This window comes from Pleuronectes platessa, chromosome 19, assembly GCF_947347685.1.
Source record: "Pleuronectes platessa chromosome 19, fPlePla1.1, whole genome shotgun sequence".
In the NCBI taxonomy this organism is placed as follows: Eukaryota; Metazoa; Chordata; class Actinopteri; order Pleuronectiformes; family Pleuronectidae; genus Pleuronectes; species Pleuronectes platessa.
In genome coordinates, this window is record NC_070644.1 from 6,229,717 (window position 1) to 6,242,296 (window position 12,580).

The 12,580-nt window shown below is 39.1% G+C and overlaps 1 protein-coding gene across 4 annotated transcripts in view; it reads left to right on the forward strand.

Moving 5' to 3' along the window:
* The first annotated feature begins 5,438 nt into the window (after positions 1–5,438).
* mast4 (microtubule associated serine/threonine kinase family member 4) overlaps positions 5,439–12,580 on the forward strand; it is an 89,768-nt gene continuing 82,626 nt past the window's right edge. For 3 of the 4 annotated variants that reach the window (XM_053447617.1, XM_053447620.1, XM_053447618.1), the window contains exon 1: positions 5,439–5,999. In XM_053447617.1, the coding sequence (XP_053303592.1) occupies positions 5,748–5,999 (252 nt within the window). In that variant the 5' untranslated portion in view covers positions 5,439–5,747. The remainder of the gene's footprint in view (positions 6,000–12,580) is intronic. The other variant, XM_053447619.1, reaches the window with a different exon arrangement.

The window sequence follows — 12,580 nt, forward strand, 5'->3', positions numbered from 1 at the left end:
GAGCGGCCCCAGGGACGACTGAAGGTACGTTAATAATTATGTGGTTTCATGTGAAATGTGACTAAATTATACGACAAGTGACCACGTGGAATATATCTACCTTTTAAAATGAAGTTCAATAAATCATTTAATAATAGTACATTTAGAAATATAGACTATAAAACATAATAAACAAACAATGAGGTTCCAAAGTTGCTTTTCTCTCAATCTTATTGGAAGAGGTCAGAACTTTTGTAAAATTCTATTTAATCTTAGTTTATAAAGTATTACCAACTACAAGTTTGAGAAGCAACTTTAAAGTATTTTAATAAAGTCTCAGTGACCTGATCAATTTATTTCCCCTCTCTCCAGGAAGCATCTTCCTCACTGCATGATGAGTCCATAGGACACTTCTAACTGAACAGTTTGAGCCCTCCTCCCCTCACTGCACATATTCCCCTGATGACTCGTCCTCTTTTTTTTACCTTTTAATGTTCATATTGTATATCTCTGTGCATCTTAATAAAAAATGAAATTATTCCTTTTATCTCATCTTGTTTTGTTTCCCGTGCTAAAGCTACTATAACAAGTTAAATTATAAATACTTGACAGCATTCATGTTATGTATGAGTCTGTGTGAGTCTGAGAGAGGCATCTTGAGGTTGAAAGAACTATAGCTCCATTATAACTCCATGGACTGAGTTTATTTTAGCCTGAAGAAATCAATTAATCTCAGTGTGTTATTGACGCCAACATTCATGTGCTCAGTAACCGAGATGATTGGGCGGGGGCCAAATTAAGTGTGCAGATCCTGACAGTAGTGTCGAGGTGCAACAGTGCAATGGATCCTTGTGAAGGTCGACACATTCTCTGGTGTCGACACATCAGGTTGTCAACACTAGCTCAACAAGTGACTGAGTATAATGACCCAACACTCTGCAGTCTGTTTACTCTATAGAGTGCAGTCTGCCATGACATTATGTGATACTGATCATAAAGGAAGGTGAGCTGTTTGAGGTTCACTGCAAAAGCTCAGGCTTAACAGGGGAGGCCATTAGGGCAGTATGTGCTGTTGACTGTAAACTTCTGGACGAATATGGTTTTTTTAAAGACAATTTAGAGAGAGAGAGAGAGAGAGAGAGAGAGAGAGAGAGAGAGAGAGAGAGAGAGAGAGAGAGAGAGAGAGAGAGAGAGAGATAGTGTGTGTGTGTGTGTCTGTGTTATCTGTATGCTTTGAACGAGTGGATGCAAAAGTTTGGCACAACACATTGCTACAGATAATGCACCTCTATGTTTCCCCAGTGTATTGAGTCTCTTTTTCCAGCTGAAAAATCCATTTCCTTAGAAATATCTGTGTCAGTATTGATCAGTCCATGCATTTCAAGCTACACATCAAACCCTTCATTGTGTATTCCATTTGAGAAACATTGCAAAACTGAAGCCTACTGTACCAAAACCGGAACTGAAGAGGATAATTCACGCTGTTCTATCGCCCAGACTCGATTATTGCGATTCCATTTTCACGCGTCACAGCAAATCATCTCTGGGCCTCCTCCAAATGGTCCGGCTGCGAGGCCTCTGACTGGACCAAGCAAGATGACCCACATCACAGTCACTTTTTTGTGGACTCAGAATTCAGACCAGGGCTTTACCAGTTCCTACTAGTCCCTCGCTTGCAATTAAAAACCAAAGGTTATAGCACAATCGAAACCACGACTCCAACACTAGGGAACACATTTCCTATTTACACAAGATCTGCACTCTACTTAGTTGCCTTCAAATAGAAGTCATGTATATTTATTTATTTTTCCTAATGTTTTTTTTTAATGTGCAAATGCTTTGTCTGATTTTATGTTAAATTTCAAACAACTACTTATGTGAAGCGCTTTTTGTCTTGCTCTTTGAAAGGTACTATATAAAATAAACTGCAGGGGTGTAGTCCTGCACCAACAAAACTCAGTCATGACACATTTACTGGTAGCAGGGGATCCTCCATGACTTAACTCTAGCACATGTGTTTTATAGTTTAGTATATCTGAAATAAATAAATAAATACATAGTAAAGGCATTCTCTCATGGCTGTGGTGCCTGTCCTTCCCTGTAGTTGATAGTGACAGCAGATATTGTATGTGCAAATACGACCTCTAGTGGGTCTGTTTGGTGGGAGAGGATAATGCTATGGTACAGCTGATATACAGTATCCAAGGGATGTAGTGCCTTAACAAGAAAATGCAATCAAGTTAAAACAAGTACCTTTTTTGATGTAAAACTGTGTAATCTGAAGGTGTCCCACTTAATGCTAACAACTGCTCTTCTGGAAATGTCGCAAATTGAAATTTTCATGGCCAATGTGGGGGGAAAAACATTTCTGAGAAACAAAGACATAAATATGATCAGGCGGCATGTGAGTGGAAAAACCTACTGTTATTTGAAATGACTGAAGAAGAGGACAGAAGACCAAACAAATCATGCGACACGGACAACATCTCTTATTTGCCGGTCGTCACAGGCCAAGAAAGTGGACAGACCTCATGTTCTGTTTTCTCGATTTCACGCAATTCTACACTTTCAATTCGGAGAATGGCCCATGACTCTGGTACTTCCTCCATGTGGCGTCTTTCCAGGAGCTGTCAGTGGCTCATATGCCTAAAACGGTGCCTTAGTTGTGTAAGAGTGAAATTGTGATGAGTGGACATGGTTGTACAATAATCTTAATTTAATGCTCTATATTCTTTGCATTCACTTTAAATTGATGTACTGTTTTCAGTGTTGGCAGCTTGTTGGCGCTGCTGCACTGCAGGTACTTGATGGGGGGAGAAAAAGCAAGAGAAGAAGAAGAGATGCGAGTGGATAGTGCTTGATTGCATTGGAACCCAACTACATAGTTTTAGATGTATGCCTTTCGCACACACACCCACATCGCTTACAGGTTTTTAAGGAGAAACAATATGACTATGCGGAATATCCTGATGTTATCTGATTATTTTTGTAGAAACACGTATCTGATTACCTTTTAGCTGCAGCTTCAGTGGTGGAAAGTAACTAAGTACGTTAAAAGGATCAGTACGTATGATGGAGTAGCATCTAGCATTTCTTCATGTTATTGCAAAAGACCCTTTCTAGAGCCAGGGTTTGTACATGTAAGACTACTGTAGAAACACAGCAGTTCAACATGGTCCAGAGGTGATGAAAATGCAATGATTCTTAGTTTCAGGTGAATGCACACCAATAAAAACATAATTATGAGTATTATTTTCCATTCCTCCCATATAGGCCACTAAATCCTACACTGGACCTTTAAAGTCCTGTACATAAGTATATTTTGGGGTGCCTTTTCTTCATTGCATTTCTACGAAAAATATTCTACTTTTTATTCCACATTTGTATTACAGCTATGACCTTAAATCAAAATTAACTTCACCTGAAGTTCAGGTCAACATTAAAATGCCGCTTTACATTATAATTCATAAAGAACAATAATAAACAACGTACCATATAGTATATATAATAATAGCAATTTTGCATAATGTGAGAGTATTATTCGTTTTGATTATGCTGAAAAAACATCTCTACTTCCACTTAAACGTCTCCACCAAAGTGTGGTTTACTACTTGTTGCTTCATGCGGATGTTTGAGTTTCACTGGGCAGAATGATTTATGTGCAGGTTCTGATACTTGAAGTTCTTTTTCACATTAATCTGCCAGAGGCGAAAAGCCTCTCTGCAGCTCTGCACTCACCTTCAATCTTATATAAACCAGTTGCTTGTAATATCCAATATTTGTTCAGCAATAACCTTAAAAAGTAACAGGATGCAAACAGAAATATCACAAAAGCAAATACAAACACTCCTGTCCCTGCTGTAAGGCCTCAAAATGCTTGTCTCACACCTAGGGTATAATGAAGACATTTAAAGGGGACATATTATGAAAATTCCACTTCTGTAGTGCTTCTACACCCAAAGTCCCAAAAACTCTGGAAAAAAAAACTTTGCGATTTGTTGTGGTTCCTCTATGTCAGAAACGATACGCTAGAGTGCGTCGAATGGGATTACGACCGAAATAAATGTCATAGTCACACCATGCCCATTTAGGGAGTCTCGCTACATGGCCTTGGACAAGCGAGCTAACCGGGCCGTTGGAGCCCGGCTAGCGTTAGCTCTCTGCTGCTACCTGTCAGACATTTAAGTGGCCAAATAAACAAGGGATCCCCGGGACACCTCTAAACGTTGACTCAACAGTGTGGAAGGATGCTGCTGCTGTGCCAGTTCAAGCTCCCACTGCTCCCACTGCGGGGCTGCGCTGGGGCTCTCGCAACCCGGCTCTGGCCCAAAATGCATCAGCTATCGCTTTATCTGCATTTATATTAAGATTGCTGCTAATAGAGATTAGACACAGTGTCATCTGGACCTAAAACACCTATAATAGCTGTTGCTATTATAAGTGTTTGTGTAGCGAAACATTCTACTGATGTTATAAAGGACAACATTCTGAGGATATGGTACGGCTGGTATCCAGAGAGATGGAGTGTCTAACCCAGAAGACACGATCAATTAAAAACAAGTACTTCCTTGGAAGGTGAAACTGTTTAATCTGAAGGTGTCCCACAACTGCTTTTCTGTCACATGTCTAAAAAAGCAGTTTTCATGGCCAGTGTTGGGGCGCAAAATATTTATGAGAAATGTCTGTGTTTTTTGCGGAGAAACTGGTTTGATAACGGAAATCTAGTTGGGGCTATAACAGTGTACAGTGAATGGAGGATGAAATCGTTGCCAAGATATTAGTTGGCTACACCAGAGGCCCCATAAACGAGGGCATTGCCCCCAGACTCAGAGGCTAATTCATCACTGGACAGGTATTGATTGGGCTCTGGTGTTGCAATTAAACAATTTTGGGGCCATGAGTTCATTATTTTATAACATACATTTTGAATATGTAATTCTGAGTAAAACAGAGGTTTAGATGTTGTAATAGGCTGCTGGAGTGGGCGGGAGGTTGGGGGGCTCTGAGGCTGCAAATGCTGCTCCTTGGTTTTTCTCACCCCTGCTGACCTCACCACTGATGTCTGTGCACTTTCACTTGTTTGCACTGATCATGTTCATGACAGAGGCCTTGAGTTCAATATCTTTATAACAGAGCCACTGAATACGTCATTCTGAGGAACAAAGACAAGTTTTTGATGTTTGGGGGGGGGGGAAGCATGACTCTGAGGCTGGCCCCTGGTTTTTCTCTCCACACCCCTGCTTGTAACGTCACCACTGTTGTGCACTTTCACTTGTCACCACTGATGTGCGCCACACGGAGGGAGGGAGTTGGGTGGGGGAGGGGGGCCAGGGGGACTTCTAAAGATGGTGAAAACTCATGTGGTTGGTTTGGCAGCAGCGCGGCTCGGATTGGTCTACCCTCGCACGTTGTGGGCGTGGTTTCCTTAGGCCAACCTTGTACTTGTGCGTGGAGAGCGAGGTCACAGGCAGCGTGGAGCAGCAAAACACACACACACACAGACAGACAGACAGGAGGCAGCGGCTCTTACTGTGAACTTCTCCTTGAACAGGCTCCAGACACACAGCAGACATCATAGAGTTCGCTCCTCGTCGTGACGTAGTTTTTTTTTTTTTAATTAAAGTTGCGTCAGAGGGCAGCGTCATTTTTTTTGTAGCTCCAATGACCTCACGGGGCTGCACAGGTGTGTTGACGGGCTAATTTGTTTCGCTTCTTCATGGAGTCGTCCTGTCTCCGGAGCTGCTGGTGTTAACTGAACAACAACATTCATGGAGCTCGACCGTGTTTCTGCGGCTGGAAGCGGCGGGAGTCTGTCGTCGTCCTCCTCCGGGTCGCACACCTTGTCGGAGGGAGAGGAGGCAACAGCTGCCCGCCGCGGACTGGCTTCTGGAGCCGGAGAGGTGAGCCACAGCTCGGACACGGACAGTGTCGACGAGGCGGAGGACGATGCAAACACACCGGGAGATGAGGAGGAGGAGGAGGAGGCAGCAGGGGAGGAAGAGTGTGAGGAGGACGAGAAGGTAAACACACAAATACCTTGTGACTTAAACCAGTGAGGATGCAAACATGGGAGGAATAGAACCAAGTCAAATTAAATTTATGTCAGCCATCCCTTGAATACCATTAGTCACCAGGCAGAGGACTTGTGAAAACAGTGAACTGACCGACTTTGACTTGACTTTAGAGACAAGTTCTCAACAACATCCGGCTCCAGCTTGACTCATTATGTGATGAAGTCAGTGACTAATACTACAGTACAAGTTTAATTTCCTGGAATAATCTAAATGGGGATAAAGAAACTAAGCATACATGAAGTAACATAACACAAACAAACGGCACCATTGGTTATAAACGAAGCTTCACACAATTATATACAAACTAAAAGTGATAGAGTATACTATGTATTAAAATAACAATATGTGACATTTGAAGATTTTTGCTGCTTTTATTTTACAAAAGCTAGATCATGTTAAGGCTGGGCAATAGAATGGCAATCTGTAGAGTACAGTCCCCTTATGAATTCATCAGATCTATATTTTTACTTGGATCTGCACCAAATTGCACTCACTCATAAATATCAGTACCCTAAAAAAAAAAAATATCCCTACATTTTTCTCTGAGAAATCAATGGAAATATGCCGTCTCCCAACATTGAAGAATAAAAAAGATTTTTTTAATAATTCTTCCCTGACCCACACCCCATCCTGCCATGTTTCTGAGTAATTTATCCACTACTTTTTCTGTAATCTTGCTTAAAAAGAAACAAATCGACAGAGCTGAAACTATCTCCTAGGTGGAGGCAATTATTTTAACAATGTAATTAATCAATAGCAATATAAAGAAAGGCTCAATTTATAAATGTATTGTGAAAGCACAGGGAAGAGGTATAACAGGATAGATTTACCTCAAATTTGTAAAATGTTTGCTCTTTGTCAAGTGTTTTTCATTCTCCGTTCATAAATAAGAGTTAAGAACAACAACCATCACTCGGGAGCAATAAACTGTCTCTAAACCTAAAAGGAATTATAATGAAATGTATGGCGATAATTATAGATCTAGACTCATGTGAAAGTTTAGATTTTGATGTAATTTTTGGCCATATTGTGAACCCCTAGATAATTTCGTAACATAGGACTCTGTCTTTCTTTTAAAGGAACACAAAGAGTGTTAAAGTTAAATCTATAGATATAAATCCTGTCCTGCAAAATGATGCACATAATTCTTTTTTCAGGTTCACCTATATAATTTGTAAAACCAAATAATACATATTTTTAGAAAATATGAAGAATTATGGATAAAGTCCAAAATTATACGACAGATGCAGTACATTGTACAAGTATAGTTTATGCTGTGTACTCCACTGTCTTCATCCATCATGTTCTTCTGGGTCTTGCAATGAGCACCTGCACTACTTTCTGTTTTAACTTTGAATTCTGACTTATGCATGATCGCTTGTCATTTCACCAGCTGACCTTAGCTTCAGGTAGTGTTTCTTATCATTCATTGTCAAAACACTTTCGGTCTGCACTGTCACAGATTTTATTGAAATTTGGCATTCACATTTGTTAAGAGTTGTGTTGTGATAACACTTCAGATAAATAATGATCTCTCAGCAACAACTCAAAACCAAGACCGAATGTCATTAACACCTGTTATGTTGTAGCACAAAAGTGTAATGATTTGACATGGAATGACCAGAAGGTCATCTTAACAATGCTCTTCATTCTTTTCCCGCATTGCTCATCTTTACTCAATTGCAAAGAATGATAAGAATGAATGATCTTGCTGAAGCCCTGCAATGCATCTTCACTTCAAGGATTTGGCTATGATATATGCTATTTCGTCCACCCCAGTTATATCAATGAGGTTAGGCTACTCAGTATGACGCAACATAGTTCAACTTCAATCAGTTTACATCCTGTGAACTGACCTATAAGTTGAATAAAAGCATAGAGTCAGAGAGACCATATAGCCAGAAATTATATGAAGAAAGTAATTTTCATATAAAGCAATATTAATCTGAGGTGTGCTTGCACAATGCACAAGTAATTTATCAATATATACAGAACCTATTTTATGGCTTAGCCCAATAAAAGCATCTATAAAACAGTTAATAAAACAGAAAATCAAATCCGATACAAAGGCATGATTTACTGCAGACTTTATTGTTTAAAGCTAGGTGTACCTTATGTTATAAACTGTAAATTAAGTTTGTACCTTTACAATATTTGTTGTTTCTTCCACAAAAGTTTGGTAATATAGAGTTTATGTTTTTTACAAAAAGATTATACATGTTATTTTTGGCTACTAAGATTTGGAAAAATCATTAGCAACTTAAGAAATAGGACAAAAACCCTGTTTAATTGTTCAAGAGTTAGAATATATTTTAATTAGTGAAGGATTTCAGTATTGCATGAAGTTAAATGACCTGTGATTTTCAAAGTTTGCTGTCAATCAGAAAGTTGATGCTTGGCTCTGTGACTAATGTAATGATACAACATTAGAAGCACACACTGGGATCAACCTGATCTTTTAGAGGAGAGTTCAGTTGTGTTTACCCTGGAAACAGAATTAATGTCTCAGCCATTTAATTTAGATAACACTACATGGATATTTAATGCTTTTATATAACACTACATGACACTGTATGCCCTTGCATACTGGATTGACTAGCTTGCATGACAACATTTTAAGCTGCTGCATGCAAGGGTGTGTTACAGATCTCCAGACTGACAAATTTGTTTAATCATGCAGCATGTCTTCAGGCTGTAGGTGTGGCTGGTGACAGCTTCTGTCTAATATGAGCAATTGGGAAAATACAGAAAATTGTGCAACATTATCCATGGTACTCCAAACATTTTGACTCAGAATCTCTTGTGTGCAATGCATCGAAATGGTACAGCAACAAAAGCTGATCAATCACTACTTTTTTGCATGATCTATGCCCACGCCATTAAATATAGAATTTGCTGTGTCCTGGAAGTTGAAAATACACAAAAGTGCAGATCAGGTCTGAATTGTATTTATTGTATGTTGTATGAGCCCAAACACATTTAATTATTGGCCTTTCTCTGTGCAATGTTGATTTAGTATTTGTAAACATCAAGACTCTTCTCAGGCACAGACATCCCCAGGAACATAACTCCAGGGTGGTGTCGTGTTTGCCAACAGTGGTGCTCAGCTAAATTGGCTTTGCGACAGATAGAGCTGAGATGTCACAGACGCAGGAAAGCAAGTCTGTCTCTTAATTTCTACTTCTTTCATATATTCACATTAATGTAATTAAGTTGTTAAATGCAATGTTACATTATAGGTGTCCCTTCAATATAATTTTAAAGCATACCAGCCCTCATTTGGAGCCAGCGCAGCATTGGATGAACCCTTTGGCCTTTTCCCCTCCCGTTCCCCTTTGAAATGTCAGTTCGGAGTGAATTTAAAACCAGTGACCTATCTTACGCTGGCAACAGAGGAGATGTAATTTGAACCGTTACTCTCAACCTAATAGACGGAAACACCACAAGAGGTCAGATGACCTGTCAGTGAAGAGCAGCCTTCCAGTGCAATACACTATGGTTACTCAGGGAACTCTTACCTTCGACGTTTGTCTCGCTGTTTTGCAGTTAAACAATGAATCAGTTTAAGTTTTCAGAGTGTCAGTGAGTGCATCTCGTTCTATGGAGTTCAATGGGATTAGTCCAAAATACTTGTCTTCACAGAACCCGGCGTTGCCGAGTCTTTGTTCAACCCAGAAATCTAAATCATTCCAGTGTGGTGGGCAGTTACAAACATAACTGTTTGTTCTGCAGCCTGCCCTTCAGAAGCCAGCCTCTAAATAGGCACTCATAATAGTTGTTGTAGGGTGCTTCTGTCAATCATCTTTTAGTTTTCTGTTAGTGTGACTGGTGGTTTTGAGGTGCCATCCTTAAATTGATAGTTTTTTCAACCAACAGTCCAAAAGTCAAATATATTTAATTATCTATCATATATTATTAAAACAAGCCCAAGTCATGATGTTTGAGGAGCTGCAATAGCAGATACAGTATTTTACACTTTTGACTGAAAAGATCAATTGCTTATCAAAATAGTTGACTCATCAGTTAATCTCAACTGTAGTCTGATTAACTCAATGAACTTCAATATAACTTTTGTATAATAACTATACACGCATGTTTAATAATAACCTGAGAGATAATTCTATTTGGAGGTCTTTTACAAACCGCTGTAAATTTTAAGTAATACTTGAATCCAACACATTGAGTCTGACACACTACTTGCCAAGCGTGTTGTTAATTGGATTCCTTATCTTTATCCCTCTGCTTTTATATCCTCTCATAATCATTAATTTATAAACCATACTTTCTTATTTCTACCTGAGATGGCACAGTACAATAATTGCCAGTTGTGTTCGGTCTATCCCTCCATTTTCTATTTTCTGAAATAACAAAGGTGTTTCCCACAGAAGATCATTAAAGATTAAAGATCAGACTCATCCTGTGGGTTTCAGCCTTAAGCCTAATGGTATTATTTCAACAATGTATGATATTTGAAGCCTGTATATCCACCGACATGTGATAAGCTTGTGGGCAGGTCACTTTGGCATTAATCAGCAAGAACGACAGAGACAGAGAATACCTTTTCTTATTCTTCCCACATGCTCGGCTCTCACTCTTTCACTCTTGGCAATGACTGCAGATATTGGTGTAGTAGCTACTTGACAGTTGGATGGATTATCTTCGGTAAACAGTGTGACCACCAAAACAAACAGAACCACTTCCCTAGTGGTAGGGTGAGAGGCAAAATGTGGTTAATGTAATGTGCTGTCTATTCGGCATTAAAAAAAACACTCATATTTTTTTTTAAAGTAGTACTATTCTTAAATCGGATCATGTTTTAAAATAAAAAAAATTCTGCGATGCATAATTTCACTGTGTGCTGAGTTCCTTCCCAGTGTTTCAGTTATAAGCATGCTGTAAAATGTCTGCAAAACACCTCAGTCAGACTCGTGCAGTACGTTCAGCTTGGGTGTGGGAAAGAACATGACTACCTACCGTCTATGTCTTTCAATGCTATTACCAGTAAAAAACCTGCTGTACACTACCTGCTCTGACAGACTGACATATAGGAGCATTTAGCAGCTGAGGAGCCAGATCTCTCTCTTGGAATCTGAAGAGGCCAAATACCAAACAAGAAGGAGAGCCAGTATTGAACTTACATTCACCAAATGCTTTGTAACACAACTCCAAATTAATGATAATGTTGTGTTGAAACTGCTGGATGTGTAAATAAACAGTTGCCAACTAATTCACCAACTTATAACGTGGCGATCTTAAATGTCGTCTTCACAGCTTATTTTTGGTGCTCCCAAAGTTTAATACATAACAGATTTGAGATGGCTATCCCTGCACTTTCCGTCAAATCTATGTTGCTTTTATTTAGCATTATTTATTGAATGTTTATTTCTTTCTAATCTTCTTTTTCTATCCGCTATTCAGATAACTGTCCACATGAATAGATTTAAGAAAATGACTTTGAATAACTATCTTACTAATAACCTCCCTATGGATCACTTTGGTTGGACAAAACTGGCACTTCTTGGCAGTGAGTTACAAGTTTGTTCAGATAAGGAATAACTATGTGTGACACTTGGCAAACTGACTGTCACACATGATTAAAGGATTAAACCCACTGTAACGTTTTGTTGAATTTGAGCTGGTGTGTTTAGCTTGGCAGAAGTCTTATTTATCTCATCAAAGACACACTCATTCACTTCATCATACAAGCACCGCTGCTGTTTGTTTAAAAGTGTCTGTGCTGTATGATGAGGAGAAATTGTTTTCATGAAATAAATGGAGGCCAATTATAGTTCAGGCAGGCACGGAAGTCATTTTAGATCCATCTTTAATAGAGTTAACCTTTCTCTAATTATGTATTCCATGTAACCAGACTTAGTGTTTTATCTTTGTTCATACAGTGTTGCTCAATAGAGAGCAGACCAGTTTTTTTGTGTCCTAAAGTGACTGAGCATTGTAATCGACTATCAGGTTAAATGTGGCCACTGATCTTAGTTGTGTTTGCATCTTATAACATTCATGTCAGATACTTGTCTCCTATAACTCTGTCCTTAATGTCTTTGACAAACAGCACATTTCAATTTTCTACATGTTGTTAATTATACATCACTGAGAGTGATGAAATCAGTGGCTGATTGTGATTCACTTCCACCAATCTAAGAAGCTATTCTCTGCTTTGGGAAACTTTTACTACGAGTTGTGTCAACAATAATTTTAGTGCATCCAAACCTGGGACAAGAATAGACAAGTGAAAGTATATCATCTAAAGCCAAATACTTAGCCGTGCTTGTTGCTGGGTTGGGCGTGCTTTTATTGTGTTAGAAAACAGTGACTCAACTGGCTCACTGGGATGTTACAGGTCACTCAGTGCTATTGTGCGCTTTGCTTATCACCTTGCTCTGTGGATAATGATGTTGGATCAATGGAAAAATAATTGTGAACTTGACGATTTGAATTGAGTTGATAATCATTGAAGAAAGAGTAAAACCATCAAATTGATCTGGGAGTGTAAAATTAATCCCTCTATCCAC